The sequence below is a fragment of the Cinclus cinclus genome, chromosome 10, assembly GCF_963662255.1.
Source record: "Cinclus cinclus chromosome 10, bCinCin1.1, whole genome shotgun sequence".
NCBI lineage: Eukaryota > Metazoa > Chordata > Aves > Passeriformes > Cinclidae > Cinclus > Cinclus cinclus.
Genome location: NC_085055.1, coordinates 4861811 through 4878793, shown reverse-complemented (window position 1 = coordinate 4878793; position 16983 = coordinate 4861811). Strand labels below are relative to the sequence as shown.

Below are 16983 nucleotides of genomic sequence, written 5' to 3'. Positions count from 1 at the left end.
TGTCTCTGGTGCAGGAACATTCCTGCCCTTTCCCATCCAGAATGAACGGGATACTCTTGCTATCCTTATACACAACAGAAACATTTATTTACTACCACTTAATCACACAATGAGCATTTCACATCTAATTAGTAACAAAGGCCTGGCTCTTAAAGCAGTGCCAGCAGCATTTTTCAATGCAGTTATAGTTTACTGATTTTGATGAATGCTGGCATCAGGGAAAGCATCACCTCCTTTACACTCATGTTTTCTGCTTGGTATATTTTTAATGCTATTTTTTCCCCGATTAGCTTTTTGCTTACCCTGAATAATCAATCCTGGCACCAAGACATCAATTGATTAGTCGAGGTTTGTAAGTTCAAAGCTCATAGCAAAAGAGCCAGAAGGTGAAGTTTTCCTTGATTACTATTTTTAACTGATTTTATTGCCAGACAACTAATGTACCTGTGGTGCAATCATGTTCCAAATCCAATGAAATCCAGAATATTTGAGACAGGGGCTGATCCTTACTTCTTTAGAGTGGAAATTTTCCTGGGATACATCCAGTGTATCTGAGTGACAATTTGCTGAATTGATCTCTTACTCTCCTATTAAAGAATTAAATGTCCTTCATAGTTCTTCTTCAGGCATTTTAAGAGATAACAGTTTATTAGCAAGGTATTACAACTCTAATTCAAAGACTCAGATCAGTAAAGGGAAAGCACTTGTGTTTTCTAGCTAAACATGTAGCACCAGTTACATTACAAACCATTTAATCCAAACTGGGATAGAAAAATGTAGAATAACTGGAATGGCTTTATGTATTGACAATCTTTCAGAGTCTGCAGGTCAGGAGAAACCCCAAACCTCGGAACTCAACTGAAGCAGCAGCCAGGTAGGGCAGGCACAGTAATATATTAAGCAGTATAATCTTCCAGAATTTGAGAATAACCCCACCTCACCTAATCCTGGGGCTGTAAGCATGCCACTTCTGCTGCTGCTTTACAGCCAGAATCCGTTTTCCACACATACAAGTGACGTCACCTACACTCCTGGTGGCACTTTGGATGCTACAAACTGCATCTCTGCCCCGTAGAAACAGGAGAAACCAGGTGAGATGCTGCTGAGCATCTGACACATTCTGAGATCTAAGCTGTCCCAGAGACAGAGAGACATCCATGACCCCCCAGCCAGGAGCACAAAGGAGCTGCAGGAGCCCCTCCCTTGGAGGGGTAACTCTGCTTGAGCTGGAGGAACACACTGCTGTGACTGAGGCACAAGTGGAAGTGTTTGCCTGGATGCCTCCACCAGTCTGCACACCTCCCATGCCTGATGCCAGCTTTGTTTCCAGAGTCTGAGCTGCAGCCTTTGCACAAGAGCCTTCCAGGACCTGTGTGCCGTGAGTGTGGCAAAGGCTTTCCACACCATTCTTTCCTAGGAAGGGACTCAGCTTCCCAGGCAGGCTGCCACTTTAGGGTGTTTTCCCACCTTTATCATCTGACAGATTTCTTGCTCTCTGCTCTTGCAAAGCCCTCTCTGCTTTGCAGCCACGATTTAATTTCCTCCTGATCGCCGATTTTCCCGTGTTTATATTTTATCCTGTGCCTCTCAGCTAATGAATGGTGCTCTAGCTGAGATCTGGCAGCGTGTTTCCTGCTGCCTGGCAAGCCTTCTTGCCTGGATGTATGTATTCCTTGATTTCACCAGGACACAGTGTGGCCTTGTGGGGAAGGCAGTGCTTTTGCTTACGTGGAGTTTACACAACCAAGCGCGAGGCTACGGGGCACTGCAAGTGAATTCTCTTTTGTACCTGGGTGCCATAATTCCAGTAGCTAAATGCACTTCATGTCACAACCAGCCATGGCACATGGAAAAGTGAGTGCAGCAGCCTGCCAGCCCACCACTGCATGTGATGAGGCTCCTGCAAACCCAGGCACAGCCAGCCTGCATCTTCAGACTTTTCCTTTCATAAGATTTAATAGCAGGCTTCAATTTCAGTGGCTTAAAGCTGCATTTCTGTCTCTTATCAGAGAGAATAATATTTTTAGAGAAGCTACACCTGTGGCATTAACTGTCTCAGAACCTGACAGCTACATTTCAGCCAGGAGTCCTGTCAAACCATTGGAGATGTACCAAATTAATTTGTGCAGGGCCGTTATTCTTTCATCTGTGCTGGCTAGCTATCCATTATAATCTCAGATATCAGGGTTGCTGCTGAGAAAACAAGGTAATTAAAATTGGTAGACTAAGCAAAACCGGATGCCTTAATTTTTTCCCACTGGTAGCTGAACTACTCTAAACCAAACTGCTTTTGCCCTGAGAAAAATGGGTGTCATGACCTTTCTGAAGACAAAACTCTTATTAAAGAGCTTGAAGGACAGAAGGATTTTAGAATTGCCCTACATATATCCAAAATTATACCAATGCTCCATGTAGGCAAAATTAACATTACAGTATTTGCACTGTATTATCTGCTGATGATCCTTCTTCTGACAAATCCTTCTGTTTCTTTCCTTTCCTTTGCAGGCTGGAATCATCCATGTTTCCACTGCTCTGTGCTGTTCTGTTCCTTCTGCTCCAATTTACTGGAAGCTTTGGAAGAAATCACAACTGCACAATCAAGGTATCACAGGACTAACAGGATCATCCTGGCTCATCCTTTTGGAGAAATCTCTCTTTATCTCCTTCCCCAAACTTCACACTCCCTTTTTACCCTTCTTCAGTGACAACCTTTGGCTTTCCATTATGTGCAGAGGGACAGCAAGTGGTTCTGAAGTTAATGTTCAACTTCAGTTCAGGTTCTGAGGGTTTCTCATCATGCAGACCCCTCTAGCTGTGACATGCATGCAGTAAATGTTTGCACAGTGAGTGGTTCCAAACACCTAACATGTAGCAGAACAAGCAGGGAATGTGTTACTAATGCCACGGTGGAAAACTATTCCTAACAGAATACTCCCTTTGGAATATTTTTAGACTACAAAAGACCTCAAGAGATGTTTCTCAGACTTTACACCCTTTCACACCCTTCATTTCCTGACTCATGACTTCTATTTTTATGTTGTCCGAGCCCGTTCTGTCACCCAATATTTATTCTTTTCCTTTAGAGATAATACTCCCTGCCTTGTGCTTCCTGCAGAAATATGGCTTGCACAAAGGAAAGGGGGCAGAAATTAGGGGACAGAGGGACGACTCACAAGAACACACCTCCAACAAATCCTGCACCTCATCTGTTAGGGCACTCTCCCAACATCCCAGTACCCACTAAACATGGAAGATATCTGGGAGAAAACTTCTTTCCTTTTGTGTCTGGAAGGTGGTTAATTGTCACTACACAAAGGACACCGATTTTGACCCTGAGTACATTCTCTGTAGCCAGGTCTGCAAGATCATGGTTCTTCTCTAAGGCAGGAGCAAGTGTTTATTCTGCACTCAGCAGCAAAAGAAAGAGATCATGAACAGAACTGTAAGATGCATTAACTGTAAGATACAATTAAATAGTAAATAATGCTGATTAACAAATAAAGCACACCAAATGAGTGATAAAAGATTTGAAGAGTACAGAAACAGAACACTGTCACTATATAAAATACACTGAACGGAAAGTGTTCCCTCCACTGCCTCTTTCACCTTTCCAACTCTTTACCTAATGACATCAGGATTTCATTTTCCTATTTCTACTTTCTCCTGTATTTAATTACCTTTCTTTACTCAGCAAATCCTTGTAAAGTCTAAGTGCCATTTATTTGTGTATTTATTTCAACCAGTTACTACTTACCTCATCCCACTCCAGAAGGTAGCTGGTGATTTTTGAACCATTATCAATGGGTGCCTATGAACAAAAACAAACAAAAGATGATTTGGGGAGTGAGAGAAAACAGCTTCACCTCCCCCAGGCAAATGACTACAGTTTCAAGTGAAACCAAAGCTTTGCACATGGCTTGGCAACCTCTTAAGGAATGCTGGGAAGAAGCTGGACATAATGAAACACATACATTTTAAAAGTCAAGCTGGTGCACAGGAAGGGATTTGTCAGAGTACAGCAAGTTCAAGTCCCTTACTGAAAAATTACTGTCTCAGCTTTCAATTATTTCCAACATTTATGCTCAGTGTCAGTTCTTTTTCCCTGCTTTTGCCCCAGCCAAGTGTTACCTACCTTCCACTGTAAGGTTAAGGAGCTTTTGGTCCTGTGCGAGGGTTTTGGTGGGAAGGGACACTCTGGTGCTGAGCTGTGAGTGGTGAAGCTTACTGGCTCTGAGCAGGATCCCTTTACTGAGTTGTACATTGCATGTACCCTGGAAACAGTATTCAAATGGGTTATAAATGTGCTGACAGTTACAGTGGCATTGCCTCAGCCACAGTATTTGACCACCAAAGCACCCAGATACCATCCACTAATGACAGACTTTTCACAGTCCAATGGCTATCCTTACTTTACTTCATTTATACAAGAATGCAAAATAAAAATTACAGCAGAAGAGGAACAGTGTTTTGTGCAAATATTCCCACAGACTACTGAGTTATCTTCATTATCTTTTCTTTCCACCAATATTTCCTTGCCTATTGCTAGGCTTCCACACACTGTGGTAAAATCCTCCTTGAAACACGACAGAAGAAAAGGTGTTAACTTTAATGCCTGGTTTACACTTGAGCCACATGTACCATGTTGAGTACAGGTGTCTGCTGGTCTCCTTCCATGGGGACAATCTTCTCCTACATAACTCAGGCATCAACACTTAGTGGACCATGGACCGTGACCAGACCTAACTTGGACCAGAATTAACACAGGTCAGAAACATTGCTGTGATAAACTAAAAATCTTCAGAGCACATTTGATTTCAGGCAAATCCTCCGTATGTCAACACAGAACTTGCAATACCAAATAATACTGGAAAGCAAACAGGATATAGTTGAACACTTCCTCACAAGGTGCTTCTCTCTGAAAAAGTAATGATGTTATTTTTTCCCTTCACATTTTCCATGCAGCAAAAGGAAAGTGCAAATTGGGAGTCTCCTACTCAAAAAGAAGTTCAGGCCATGACCAGACAATGACCTCTCAGTTGGCTGTAGCTATTGTGTGCTTGAATGCAGAGCTAAAGGAAGGGCAATTTCTAAATTTGTTTTCAGTAGATAAGAGTAATTTATGTACAATGGCCACCTACGTAGAATCAAACCTTCTGGGGGAGGCAGACAAGAACCGTTCTGGTGCTGCTTTACACATCACCTGTTAGCAGGCAGGAGCAACAAGAAATGCAATTAATTAATTGAGTCTGCATCTGGGAAGTGGTACATGTGTGTGCTGGAAATGAGCGTGGCCCAGCATCCAACACACACCCCAAGGGAAATAAAACCATGTGAAAACAAGCTCAAAGAGCATCTTCTGCAAGCCCCCGAAACACTGAGCACAGCCAGCTCTGAGAGCACCAAAACAATACACCTGAAGGGAAGCAGGTGGTGGCTCAGAGCAAACCAGGTTGTTCCAGGTAGTGCCAGGGCAGCAACAAGCACAAGCACCTTGTCCAGCAGAGACAAAGCCCTGAGAGATGCTGCCAAGGTCAAGGAGACCCAAATAACTGCTGCCCCCATAAATTTCCTTACTCAACAGATTTATTTCTTCACAGTCATTCGTACATAATGCAGTTTCAGTGAAGGATAAAAAACCAAAAACCCAAGGTGGAAAGCAAACAGCAGCTGTTTCAGTGTCAGCTCGCTCCACTACAAACACTGCTGCTCTGCAAGTCTGACTTTGGTATTTAGTCACTCCTTTTTAAATAGAAGTTATTGTTAACTATTCACAAGCAACCTGTATTTTGGCAAATCTGCAAGAAGGTGGAGGGAACTGCAGGTAGGGAGGAAGAAGTTGCCAGGACCTGGGGTAAATACCCACAACACCCCTAAAATGGCTGAGACCTCAGCCCAGCTGTGCATGGTGACCTCTCTGGTGTTTGAAGTTGGCTTCAAAAGAAATGTTCAATGCTCAGAAGGGAGCTCAACAGTGTTTTACAACCTTCTCCTTGTTGCCATCCCTTTGCTGCTAAGGCCAAGACTCCTGCCCCATGCAGGAGCTGCAACTTTTCCTCATTGAAGAGCAGTTCCTTCTGGTCTTGTGCTTCTACTCAAAAAGTTCCTTTTAGGGCTTCACTAAAAACAATCTTTAAAAATAAAAGGAATCTATAGTATCAGAGCTAGATGATTTTGGCTGGATTTTTTTTTAGAGCTCAGAAGCAGGGTGTTTGTTCTTTAAAGTTTTACAAATAGGAGCAACCTTGATGTGAAACAGTGTGCCAAACCTAGCCCTTGTCTGGAAAAACAGAAGGGAACAATAGACAGTAGTGAAAGGATTTTTTTTTTTTTAAAGGATATTGAGGGTAAGTGAACAGGATATGAATTCAAAGCCTTGGTTCATAAATAAAGTCTTTAAAAAAAAGGAACATGAGCAGGTAACAGTGTTAGAACCATTAGAGAGTGAAACCAGAATGTGTTAACAGTTAATAAATGTGTAAAACACACTTTCAGAACCAAGGAGAAATATGTTAGGAAAATATCAACACAGTTCAATGTGAATCCTCTTTTTTTTTTTGGAATAAATGCTGCAGTGACTATGGTCAGATGGATCTATATTCAGCAGATTTACTTCCCAAAGTGTGTCCCACTTACGAAAAAAGCGTGGGGTACTTTCAGTGTTCATGTTACTACAGGAACTGAAGAAACACCAGTTGCTTGAGTCAAATTTTTAGATGACCTCAGATACCCTACTTTCATACATAAGCACTTACAGGCCTGTTATCCATACAGAAATACAGATATAAAAATTTCTTTTTGCCTCTTACTACAGTAGTGACAACAACACAATGAAAGATATTGCTCAAAAAGAACTCTCACAGTCCAAGATAAAATCTATGATAAAATATTTAGAAATCACTGAAAAGCACACCTGAGAGGTAACCATGAAATTCTTGAACTACACTGTGTATTTATTTTACAGTCTTTCACATTTAATTCTCATATAATGGAAGAGTTTATTTTTAAGTGACATTGAAATCATGCTAACTCACCTGACATGGTAATCTGTTGCTGGCCTAAGGTCCTTCAGGTGATATTCTAATTCTTCTCCACTGTAGGAAAGAAATCCAAAACAAACCAATTAATATATTATGAAAAGCAGTATCACACTTAGTAGGGCCAGTGATTTTATAGTGATATAACCTGAAAGAAGAAAAATAATCCTTCCAAAGAGAAACAGTAGCAAACCATATACCAACAATTTGTCAACACACTTCATGCTTCTTGAAAACTTCATAAAGCTCCATATGCACAGGAGAAAAGAATTTATCGCACCAATTTATTCAGTAAACTAAATATATGGGTTAATTTCAATGCTTATATTTTGCTGATATTTGTATAAAGCTCATTGTGGTTTTCAACCCTCCCAGAGCCAAAAAGAGCGAAACCCAAACATTATTGTTTGTAGTTTCTGCATATTTCCTATTCAAAATACTTATACAAAGTGACCCATTGAACTTCAGAGGAAGAAGCAGAGTTTTTTGCACAACTGTTTCACTTATTGCTTTCTCCTCCAGAACCACGCTCCCTGTGAGGACCACAGCAAGGAAACATTTAATTAACACCCAAACAGCTGGACCCAGCTCTCTTTCAATACCAAGACAACTTAAAGCAAAGTGTTTTAGACATTTTAAGAAAAAAACAGCATACAATCTATTAATTTCAAAAGCAGCCAACATAGGGCTATTCTTTTTCCTTCTGGCTTGTTTGCTGGTAAATGAACACTGGGCTCAGTCATGTGTTGCCAAATCTGTGAAGATTAAGGTATGGGTCAGTGCTTAATAAGTAATAGTCATCTCATGTAAGAGCTTGGCTTATTCATGATTTTATTAAAATATGGGAAACAAGAAAGCTCTCAATTCAGCATAAAGAAATATTTCATAGCTAGCTGGACAAACACAGGGAGATGTCTCAAAATCAGTAGAACAAAATCCACCAGAATGCACATGCCTGCTGGGTTGCCAGAAATCCACCAGAAAGCCCTCTATTTTTCATTTAATATAATACAATGCTCTGCAAATCCAATTTTTCCCCTCTGAGATGAGTGCACCTCCTTCCAAAGACAATGTATTCAACATATTGCACTCTCTTTTGCCTATAGTAACAACAATTACTGCTGCTCCTGATGGAACATACCACATCAGGCTAAAGGCTGCACTCTGGCCAGCAGCAGGAGACACATCACCACCAGCAGCTTTAAAACAGATGCACAACATTTCATAACCAGGGGAAAATGTGCAGCCATCAAGCACAAGAAGTACTAGAAAGTGTCCTTCCCACTTTTAAAAGCTCAGCAGCACACACTTGACTATGGAGATGCTCACATTGGCTCACAAACAGCTGCTGTAAATGCCAGAAAAAGAGTAAACTCAGGCAGCCTTTCCCTGGTTAATAGACCCTTTTTGTATTATCCAAGACCTGCCTTCAGCATACCAAGAGGAATACCCAAATTCACAGGACAACTTAAGAAAGGAGATGACTTGGTCTCAAGAGGTAATTCCTTAAATGCTCTATCACCTGGACTTTATTTAATGAGATTTGGGAAGGATTAGCTATTTCACAATAGCCAAGGTCACATCTCCAAATTCTCTTTCCTAGACGTCATTAGCAGGGAAAAAGAAAGGCATAACACCATATGTACTTGATCACAGAATGAGCTCAGAGGATCACTGCAGGGAGACACAGAGAAATCCCTTAGAACTTTTACTGAAGCCTGCTAAGAGCCAAGTATTTGGGTTTTTCTGGGGAGCCTCTGTAACCTACTGACTGCTGTACCCCCTCCTCTGCTCATCCAAGACACTACAAAGCAGCAAAGCCCTCACATTTTTCTCGTTAGTTGAAATAACAAGATTTTACTGTTCTAAATTCTGCAAGTCCACACAAAACGAGCCCATTAGGAAGGCAGCTCTCCTGCCTGCATGGTGTACATGCAAGGTTTTGACATTTTACATAAAAGAAAAAGTAACCTTTTCACTGGCAATGGGAGTGATGGCATTGCAGGCAGGATCTGCCACCGGCTGGGGAGGTGGAATGGGGTGGCAATTAGGGACCTTGTGACATGCACTCCACCAGCTCCCTGCAAGCTCCTCTGGTGAGGAAACAGGACGCTCAAATGTGCCAGGATACACCCTGAAAAGCTCAGACAACTTACTCCTAATGAACAAAAAACAAGTGGTAAGAAATGATTGTTTTTTACCTGTAAATGGTCTTGTATTTTCCATCCCTCCCTTTATCTGATAAGGCAACCTCGTAGGTACAGGTGTAAGGCAAACCATTGTTGTGTCTATCTGCATTGAGAAGGCCAGTGGGAGGTGACCAGGAAAGCAAAACTGTTCTTGCTTGAATATTTGTAACCTACAAAAGAAACATCAGTTAATCTGAAATCCGAGGGAAAACCACTGTTCTATAAGCATGTGCTTCTTGCTTGCATCTTCACAATCAATTTCTTGCAAAATGGAAATTTCAGAGCTAGAGTTGAAAAGTGAAGGGTCAGACATGATCAACAACATAAACAAAAACACAGATTCATGGCAAAAAGTGATCTCAAGCAGATAAGAACACAGAGAGAGGTTCCCCTGCAGTGAACTGGCCTGTCACTTTCTGAGCATCCAGCAAAGGATGCCTCTGGAGGTACCTGCTGCTGTGGCCATTCCCAGAAGGAAGCTGGAACTAAGTGGAACAAAGACTTTAACCTAAAGATTGTTATATACACAATTATTTTTCTGAAGTTTTTGCTGGGGAGCTTTTTCAGTGAAACTCTAATGGCTTTTTCAGTCATCCTGCTCCTTCTTGCCACTTGAAACCTCAATAACTCAACAGCAAGTAAGTAGAAAAACCCAATTCAACCTGAAAAATTAGGCTGGCTCAAAAGTACAAGGGAAAATCATAATAGAAGTCCAACTTGTCAATTAAAAACTACATTGCAAATCAATCACTTTGTGCCTTGACAGGAGGACTGTGTGTGATCCGCAGCCACCACTGAATGCAACAACCCCATGGCAGAGGGGCGAGGAATTTTTTTAATAAACAATGGAAGAAGTACCTCCAACTCCTGCACCAAACCAATTGTATCATCCCACCAGTGCCACTGTATTCTTCTGGAGAGCCAGGTTGACACAGCTTATGGAAGTAGCATCACCTTGCTCACCAGGGGAGCCACGGGCACATCAGCTGCACACAGCCACCAGCAGCTTCCCAGAGAGCAGCCTTCTGTTATCAGGCCAAGAAAGAATAAAAAAATCCTTCCCTGCCACTGTCTCAAAAGGAAAATAACTGAAAAGCAGTAGCTGCACTGGTTATCTGGGAAAGGCAGCACATTTTCACACAAGCCTGCTGAAATATCCCAGGGAAGCCTCAAAGCTGCCAGACCCTCAAACGCTCTGCCATCAACTCTCCACTTTTTGTCATGAAAATTATGGTGCTTTTCCTTCTTAATTGTAGTGAATATATAAAGAATATGTTTTAGTTAGCCTTCATATGGAGGAATCAAAGACTGAGGGTTCATATTCTTTATTTTTCCTGTGCAACGAATTTCACTGCATCTATAATTTTGACAGATTTTTGCAACACAAAGAGCAAGATGTTGTTATTTCAGAAGGTGTAGCATTAAGGTTGCAGGTGCTCAGTTAAACATTTCCTAACTTTTGTTGAAACAGTGAAACCCCTTACTCCAAATTACTTGGGAATGAAGTATTAACAATCAGCTTTGAGGGGCTGCCTGTTTACAAATCCAGCTTCTGGATATCTTTACACAATGGAGAATATTTACCTTCCTGTGTGGAAACACATTGCTTCCAGCTGATGAGCACTGCAACTGTTGTGTCTGATATGCATACATCAACCAGATTCTTTCTGAGCAAGTCATAAATCCATTTTTAACAACCTGACAAGTAGGTGACACCATGAAATGTCTCGTCATAAACACCATGATCTCAAAAGTTAGAGATTTTAATTTATAACAGCACAGTCAAGTCTTGCCAAAAAAAAAAAAAAAAAAAAAAAGAAAACCTTTGTTTGACCTAATGTGAAAAATAAGTTTTAAGGCAAGAAGGTTTAAGTAGCATCAAGCTTCCTTTGTAAAAAAACATGGACAAGCAAATTCTTTTATGAATTTTCATGGCATTCATAATGACGTCCTGCTTTCATGGCATTTTCTTATATTTTTCTGATGCTATGAAATCAGTGTTTATTTTAAAATCTTGGAGCAGTTAACCCTGATACTGGATAAGATGCCTTACAAGAATCTTGAATGATCCAAGACAAGGAAGTTAATTTTTTTGAGATATGCACATATATGTATATACACACACATATGTAAATGAAATTGTAGAAAAGATACTTAAGAGCTAAAAATCCACATTAAAAATAATATTTTGATCAAAAATCTGATTAACAGGATCCAAATAGGTTTTAGGGTTTTTTAACAGACATTACTACTATGCCAGCTCAGCCCATCAACATGCAGTTTCTTTTATTATGGAAATATGCTTGCATAATTGTTTTTCATAAATTCAGACAGACTTGGAGCTGGAGGCATGATATCCTGCCAATGTTCTATTTGAAATGTTTTTCTCTATGACTACTCCCAAGGACACACGTATATATTCCACATACGGCAAAACTCTGGCCCTCCATGAACTTCAGCAATCTGTAAAAAGTTAGGTCTTGGGTTTCTTAAAATAAGAGAAAGTATCTTGTGGGCTAACTGCTAGGAACTGTCAGACTATTATTCTGAAGCCAGCACACAGAGGATAAAAGTCCAAAGGCAGTTGCTAAGCTGCTCCAGATACACCATTAATTTCAGAGAGAAGGAACAGCCGCAGTGGCTGCCTTGGAGCTCCTAGGTACACAGCAACTGCTGCTGGAGGTTTAAAAATAAACACCAGAAATTGTTAAATACCAGTCTTAGCTGCACTGAGCACACACAGCAAGTGTAGGAAAGCAAGTGAGGGGTCATTGTCTGCAAGATAAGTCAGAAAAGGCAAATCTATTCCTTCCCTGGGCTGTGCACGCCAGCTGGGAATGGATTTATTTGTGTGGCTGGAGATAAAACTATCTGCTGCTCCCTGACCAACGGGCTGATACCCTATCAGAGTTACCTGCCAGCATCTCCTTTCATGGCCAAAGCCACCACTTAGTTTACCAAGGAACTCCTACCAGGAAGCACTAGCTTAACTGTGAAAAAAGCTGTTAAATAAATGGGGTTATGGTATGTTGAGAATAACAAGCAGACACTTCTAAAGTAGTTCAGTATCTCTACCTCCAACTTTTTTAACTTACACCAACACCTTTCCCAAGGGACAGACCTGGAACAGCCCTCTCCAGGCTGGAAGGAACAGCCCAGCTACCATCACGATGGTGGGCTTAATGACCCTTTTGAACTTGCAGACAGAAATACTTCACCATTAGTAAAAAACAGCTTATTGTTCATTAACAGTGCACTAATTCCATCTGACACAATATAAGCAGCCAGAGCATCTCCTCCCAGGCTGGGCAGGTAAACCTTCGTGCTGCTTCTGAGTTCCCCCAGCCTGCCTCATCTGTCCCCAAAATCACTGTGCTTGCTTTGAAGAGGGCTGGCTTGGCCTTTCAGCTGAGACCTAACAAAAGATTCTCCCACAAGGAGTTCTGTACGTCTGGTGAAAAGCACAGTTAATTAGTTTCTGAAAACTTCTCAGTTTACACAGTAAATGCCTCCTTTCTGCTCTATCAAAACTCGGTGGTGTAAATAATTATTCCATAAAAGCCCCTGGGAAAGTATCCAACTCCTGCACCACTTCAATAAGGTTACAAGACTGATGACTATCGTCCCTTCCCGTCTTTCAGGTAATGAAAAATGTTTCTGTACAACTTCCATTATCTTTCAAATTCCGGGTTAGCATTCACAGGCATCGTGTGGTTCGGGGGCTCATTGTACGTGAGAACTACACTGCAAGCAACATTCATTTACTCCCTCGAGGGCACGGTTTGAAAGGCTTGGGGGTCAAATGAATTCACAGTTATTACTGGGTTGAGATTTTGCTTTTAAATTATGGCTCTAATCCCGCAATTTTAGGCAAAAACCCCCGTGATTAAATATGAGTTTCGCTGCAGAGCCAGTCAGCAGGAGCAGGCTGCCTTTTGGAAAGCCAGGCTGATGTCTGAGCTGTGGTTTGACAGAGCCCTGGTGACTCCCCACGGGGGGTGGTGTCCCCCCCAAGCCCCTTGGCTGTCAGATGCAGCCATTTCAGAAACCCAGAGTCAAGTTTCCCTCCCCTCACAGAGGTATTTGTTTCAGGGAATGCTTCCTTTGTCTGTGATAAAGTGAATTAAAAACATATTTCAGTTGACACAGAACCATGGGGGACTAAAAGCAAAAGGTGCCTTTTAAAACTCTGGCTGTTAAAGGGACAAAGCTCTGATTAAATTTACAGCTTGGCAGCACATCTCTCAAACAGGTAACAATATCTATTACTGAACACAGATCTTTCATGAAGTAATAATTTTAAAAGTGTGTCTATTTTGTAGTCAGAGAGGTACCCGTATGATGCAGACACCTCCCAGAGGTAGCTCTCCTGCAGAAGTTGCTCACAAGGCTAATCCCTTTAGGTGGCTTCATCCCCTCCATGGATGGAAGGAGCTGCCCACTTGGACAAACCAAATCCATGTGCTGCAGACACAGCATCACCCACTTGTCACTGACTCACCACTCTCTGTTCTTTTCCTTCGCATCATTTTTTTTCTATACATTGTTTTATTTTTCACTTGTATATGCATAAGACTTGCCAAGAAACATGACCAAGATGACTATTTATGCAAAATATGATATATTTCTATCAGATGCAATACTGACTACACACACACACAATAATTCACAGCAATTCACAATTGGTGAGAATCCTGTGAGTTTAATTACTCACAAATGTCAAAGTTACAGAGAAAATAACAGATAATCTCCAACATCACCTCAGTAAATGTCATTTTTATTGAACCAGTATTTGCCATGGTTTAGATTTTTAAAAAATCCTATTTTTTTTGTATTATTAAAGGAAGACTATTTTTGTCCTATTTTTTGTTGTTGTGGGTTTTTTTTTTGCTTCTTTCTGCTTTAAAGGCTCTGGTTACCATAAATTTAATTGTTCAGATCTCAGAATTCTGCAAATTGCTCTAATAGCTTCTCTTCCTACCTCTAAAGATAGAAGTATGAAACAACACATGTTTCTTGTCATTTCTTTGGATCTTTGTTAAAGCACCTGGCTGTGGCTATTGACCAAATGAGTAACACTCAGGTGGTCCTTGGTACAAAAATATTGACTCCCTCTGTACAACAAATGATCCCAGTTCTGTGCTAAGTGAGAGTTCTGAGCACCATGAAACTCTTCTTAAAGTCTTCAGCTCAGTATTGTCACTTGTTTCCACACACAGTGAAGTGACTGAAGTGACTTGTGAACAGAACTCAGGCTGCTGTTTATCATCTCTGCAGGCCTGGCTTAGATTGTGGCTGGCTTGGAACCAGCTCCTGCCCATGCCAGGACACCAGCACCTACTGTTGGAGCAATTTAATTCCAAACACCTTTTGTATTTATTCAGAACAATAGCATCCATCAGAAGAGAGTCCAAAAGAATAAAACTCAGCCTGTGCTCACACCTGGCTCTCCCTGAGCTCTGCCACCCCTGCAGCCAAGGCCCCCACTGCAAAGTGTCTCTGTATCAGCCTCTGTCAGCTGAACCAAGTCTTCCCATGAGCTTTCCACCATTATTTTTTTATTTGCTTATTTGTGCCCTATCTCTCCAGCTAGACAGAAAAGGGCCTGAGCTCTGGAAAGCAAAGGAGACAGGCTGTGCTTTGGGATTTCTTTGTTCCTCTGCCCCATGACTGCTTCTTCCAGTGCTGGCTTGGACCATTCAATTCAGACCCACAGTGTTCTTCTGGCTTTCATTTGACACACCAAACAAGCAAAGGGCTTACAACCAGATTTATTAATAACCTCACCTGACTGCAGTCACACTCAGCATTAGGGTTATTTACAGGGTGATTCAATTCTATCATAATTCACAGGCTTTTATGGCTCAGACAAACACAGACTATAGTAATTTGCTATTGAATAACAGAATTATCTTAATTTAATCACGATTAAAGACATAAATTGCTCATGACAAAAGTAAACCCAGGGGAGAGGGAGTAAGAGCAATTCAAGTCATCCCAGTGCATTGAGTTCCCCATAACACGAATTATAGCATGAATACTGGGAATTGTCCTCTGGAAACAGACAACTGGTGCAATTCCTGGAGTGGGCAGAGCCCTCAAACATCCACAAACACAAAAGATCCCTCAGATTTATATCCCAATAAAATGAGTTATTGCCAACAATCTGCTAAGGAAAAAAATCAGAGGTGCTCCCTGTGAAACCACCAGTATGCTGTGACACAATCTACTTTTCACATTTGCTATTGTATGTTTGTGTGGCAATTTGGGATCACCTACCTGTGGCTTCTCCATTCCAGAAAGAATGTCTTGAACCCTTTTTGTTTCTGAATCAAAGTCTGTAAAATAGAGAACGTGGAAAGAGGAAGAGAAATAAATTACCAAAATTAAACAAAAAATTCAGTTACATAAATAAAAATAGGGGAGGGAGACAGACATTACCTGCATGTAAGCATGAGTTGTCTTATGAATTTAACGCATGCAGTTTTATGTATTAATATTACAAAAAATTAAAAGAGAAAAGGGAGGGATTGAAACTTCCAGTAACTGAAGATACTCAGAAATGTGAGACTATTTGTAGAGGAGTCCTCCACAAACAGTGCTATTAATTGTGATCTGCATTCAGAGAGTAAAACCAGGGTGCTGTTTCCAGAACTTGGCTGTGAAAGAAGCCCAGGGTTTTCTCAGTTCCTGCTGAGCCTAACCCTGGTTTGTTAACCAAACCCACCCTCACTCCAGTAGCTGCAGACAGGGCTGTCCCACCTGGGCTCTGGAGAGGACAAGCGCCCTTGTCCCACGCAGGGAACAAACCCAGGGGAGCCACACAGGTGCCTGCCCTGAGCCCCAGCACCCACCCTCCAGCCACCTGTCCTAAAACTGGGGAATGCCAAAGCTCCTTCACAGCCACCCTCCAGCTGTGGAGGCAATAAAGTGATGCCAGGCAAATTCTCAAGTCTGACCAGCAGCAATCCATCCTATCCTCCCTGCCAGAGCCTCGTGCCTGGTACAGCAGCTCTCACAGGGGCTACGCAGAGGCACCTGCAGGCTGTGAAATCCTCCCCTTAAATTAAGGGATAATTGTACAGAAGGTGCTGCAGAGGCCATTCTCTGAGCAGTGGAATCAGCCTTTCCCTCATCCTCCCTCCTCAAAACAATCTTGAGGTAAAACATCAGTTTAGAGTAATGAGGTGACACAAAGCAGCTTTATTCCTTTTGGACGACAGCACAGAGAGGCCTCACTTTCCACTACACTATTCTCTAATGGAAAACTAGGAACATATTTTCCTGTTTTTTTGGGTTTTTCTTTTTGAAAATGTTAATGCAAAAAGTTTGCTCACCAAGGCAGAAGAGTATATCTCACCTAAAGCAAAATGAGCCAGATGTACTTGGCGTAGGAAGCAAGAAACATTAATAAACAGGTGGGATCAGATCAACAGCTTTCACTAATGATTCCCCCAAAACCTGACCTACTTCTCATAGCCCAAGAATGTGTCTTTATTTTTGTCTGTGACCTGCTTTAAAAAAGTAGATCTTCTATTTAAAAATTCCATGTGCTTGACTGCCAAAAAATAGAACTGGCTGAATGCTGATGGCAGAATTCCAGTGAAAATGCCCATCTCTCCCTACAAGAATGCACCTTGGTGTGGACTGAGAATGACAGATCTCCTGCTGCACACATTCCTGGATTCCTTTTAGTCTCAGCCACTTGGAAAAGAAATGAATAGTAATATTTCAGGAGAAGTTGAGGATAGCAAGACTGT

At 41.5% G+C, this 16983-nt stretch overlaps 1 protein-coding gene across 1 annotated transcript in view; it reads right to left on the bottom strand.

The window, feature by feature from the left end:
• FNDC3B (fibronectin type III domain containing 3B) overlaps positions 1-16983 on the bottom strand; it is a 145967-nt gene that overhangs the window by 46943 nt on the left and 82041 nt on the right. The window contains exons 6-10 of the mRNA XM_062498916.1: positions 15503-15561; positions 9236-9393; positions 7032-7091; positions 4133-4271; positions 3755-3808 (exon numbers count right to left, since the gene is read on the bottom strand). Of these exons, the coding sequence (XP_062354900.1) occupies positions 3755-3808; positions 4133-4271; positions 7032-7091; positions 9236-9393; positions 15503-15561 (470 nt within the window). The remainder of the gene's footprint in view (positions 1-3754; positions 3809-4132; positions 4272-7031; positions 7092-9235; positions 9394-15502; positions 15562-16983) is intronic.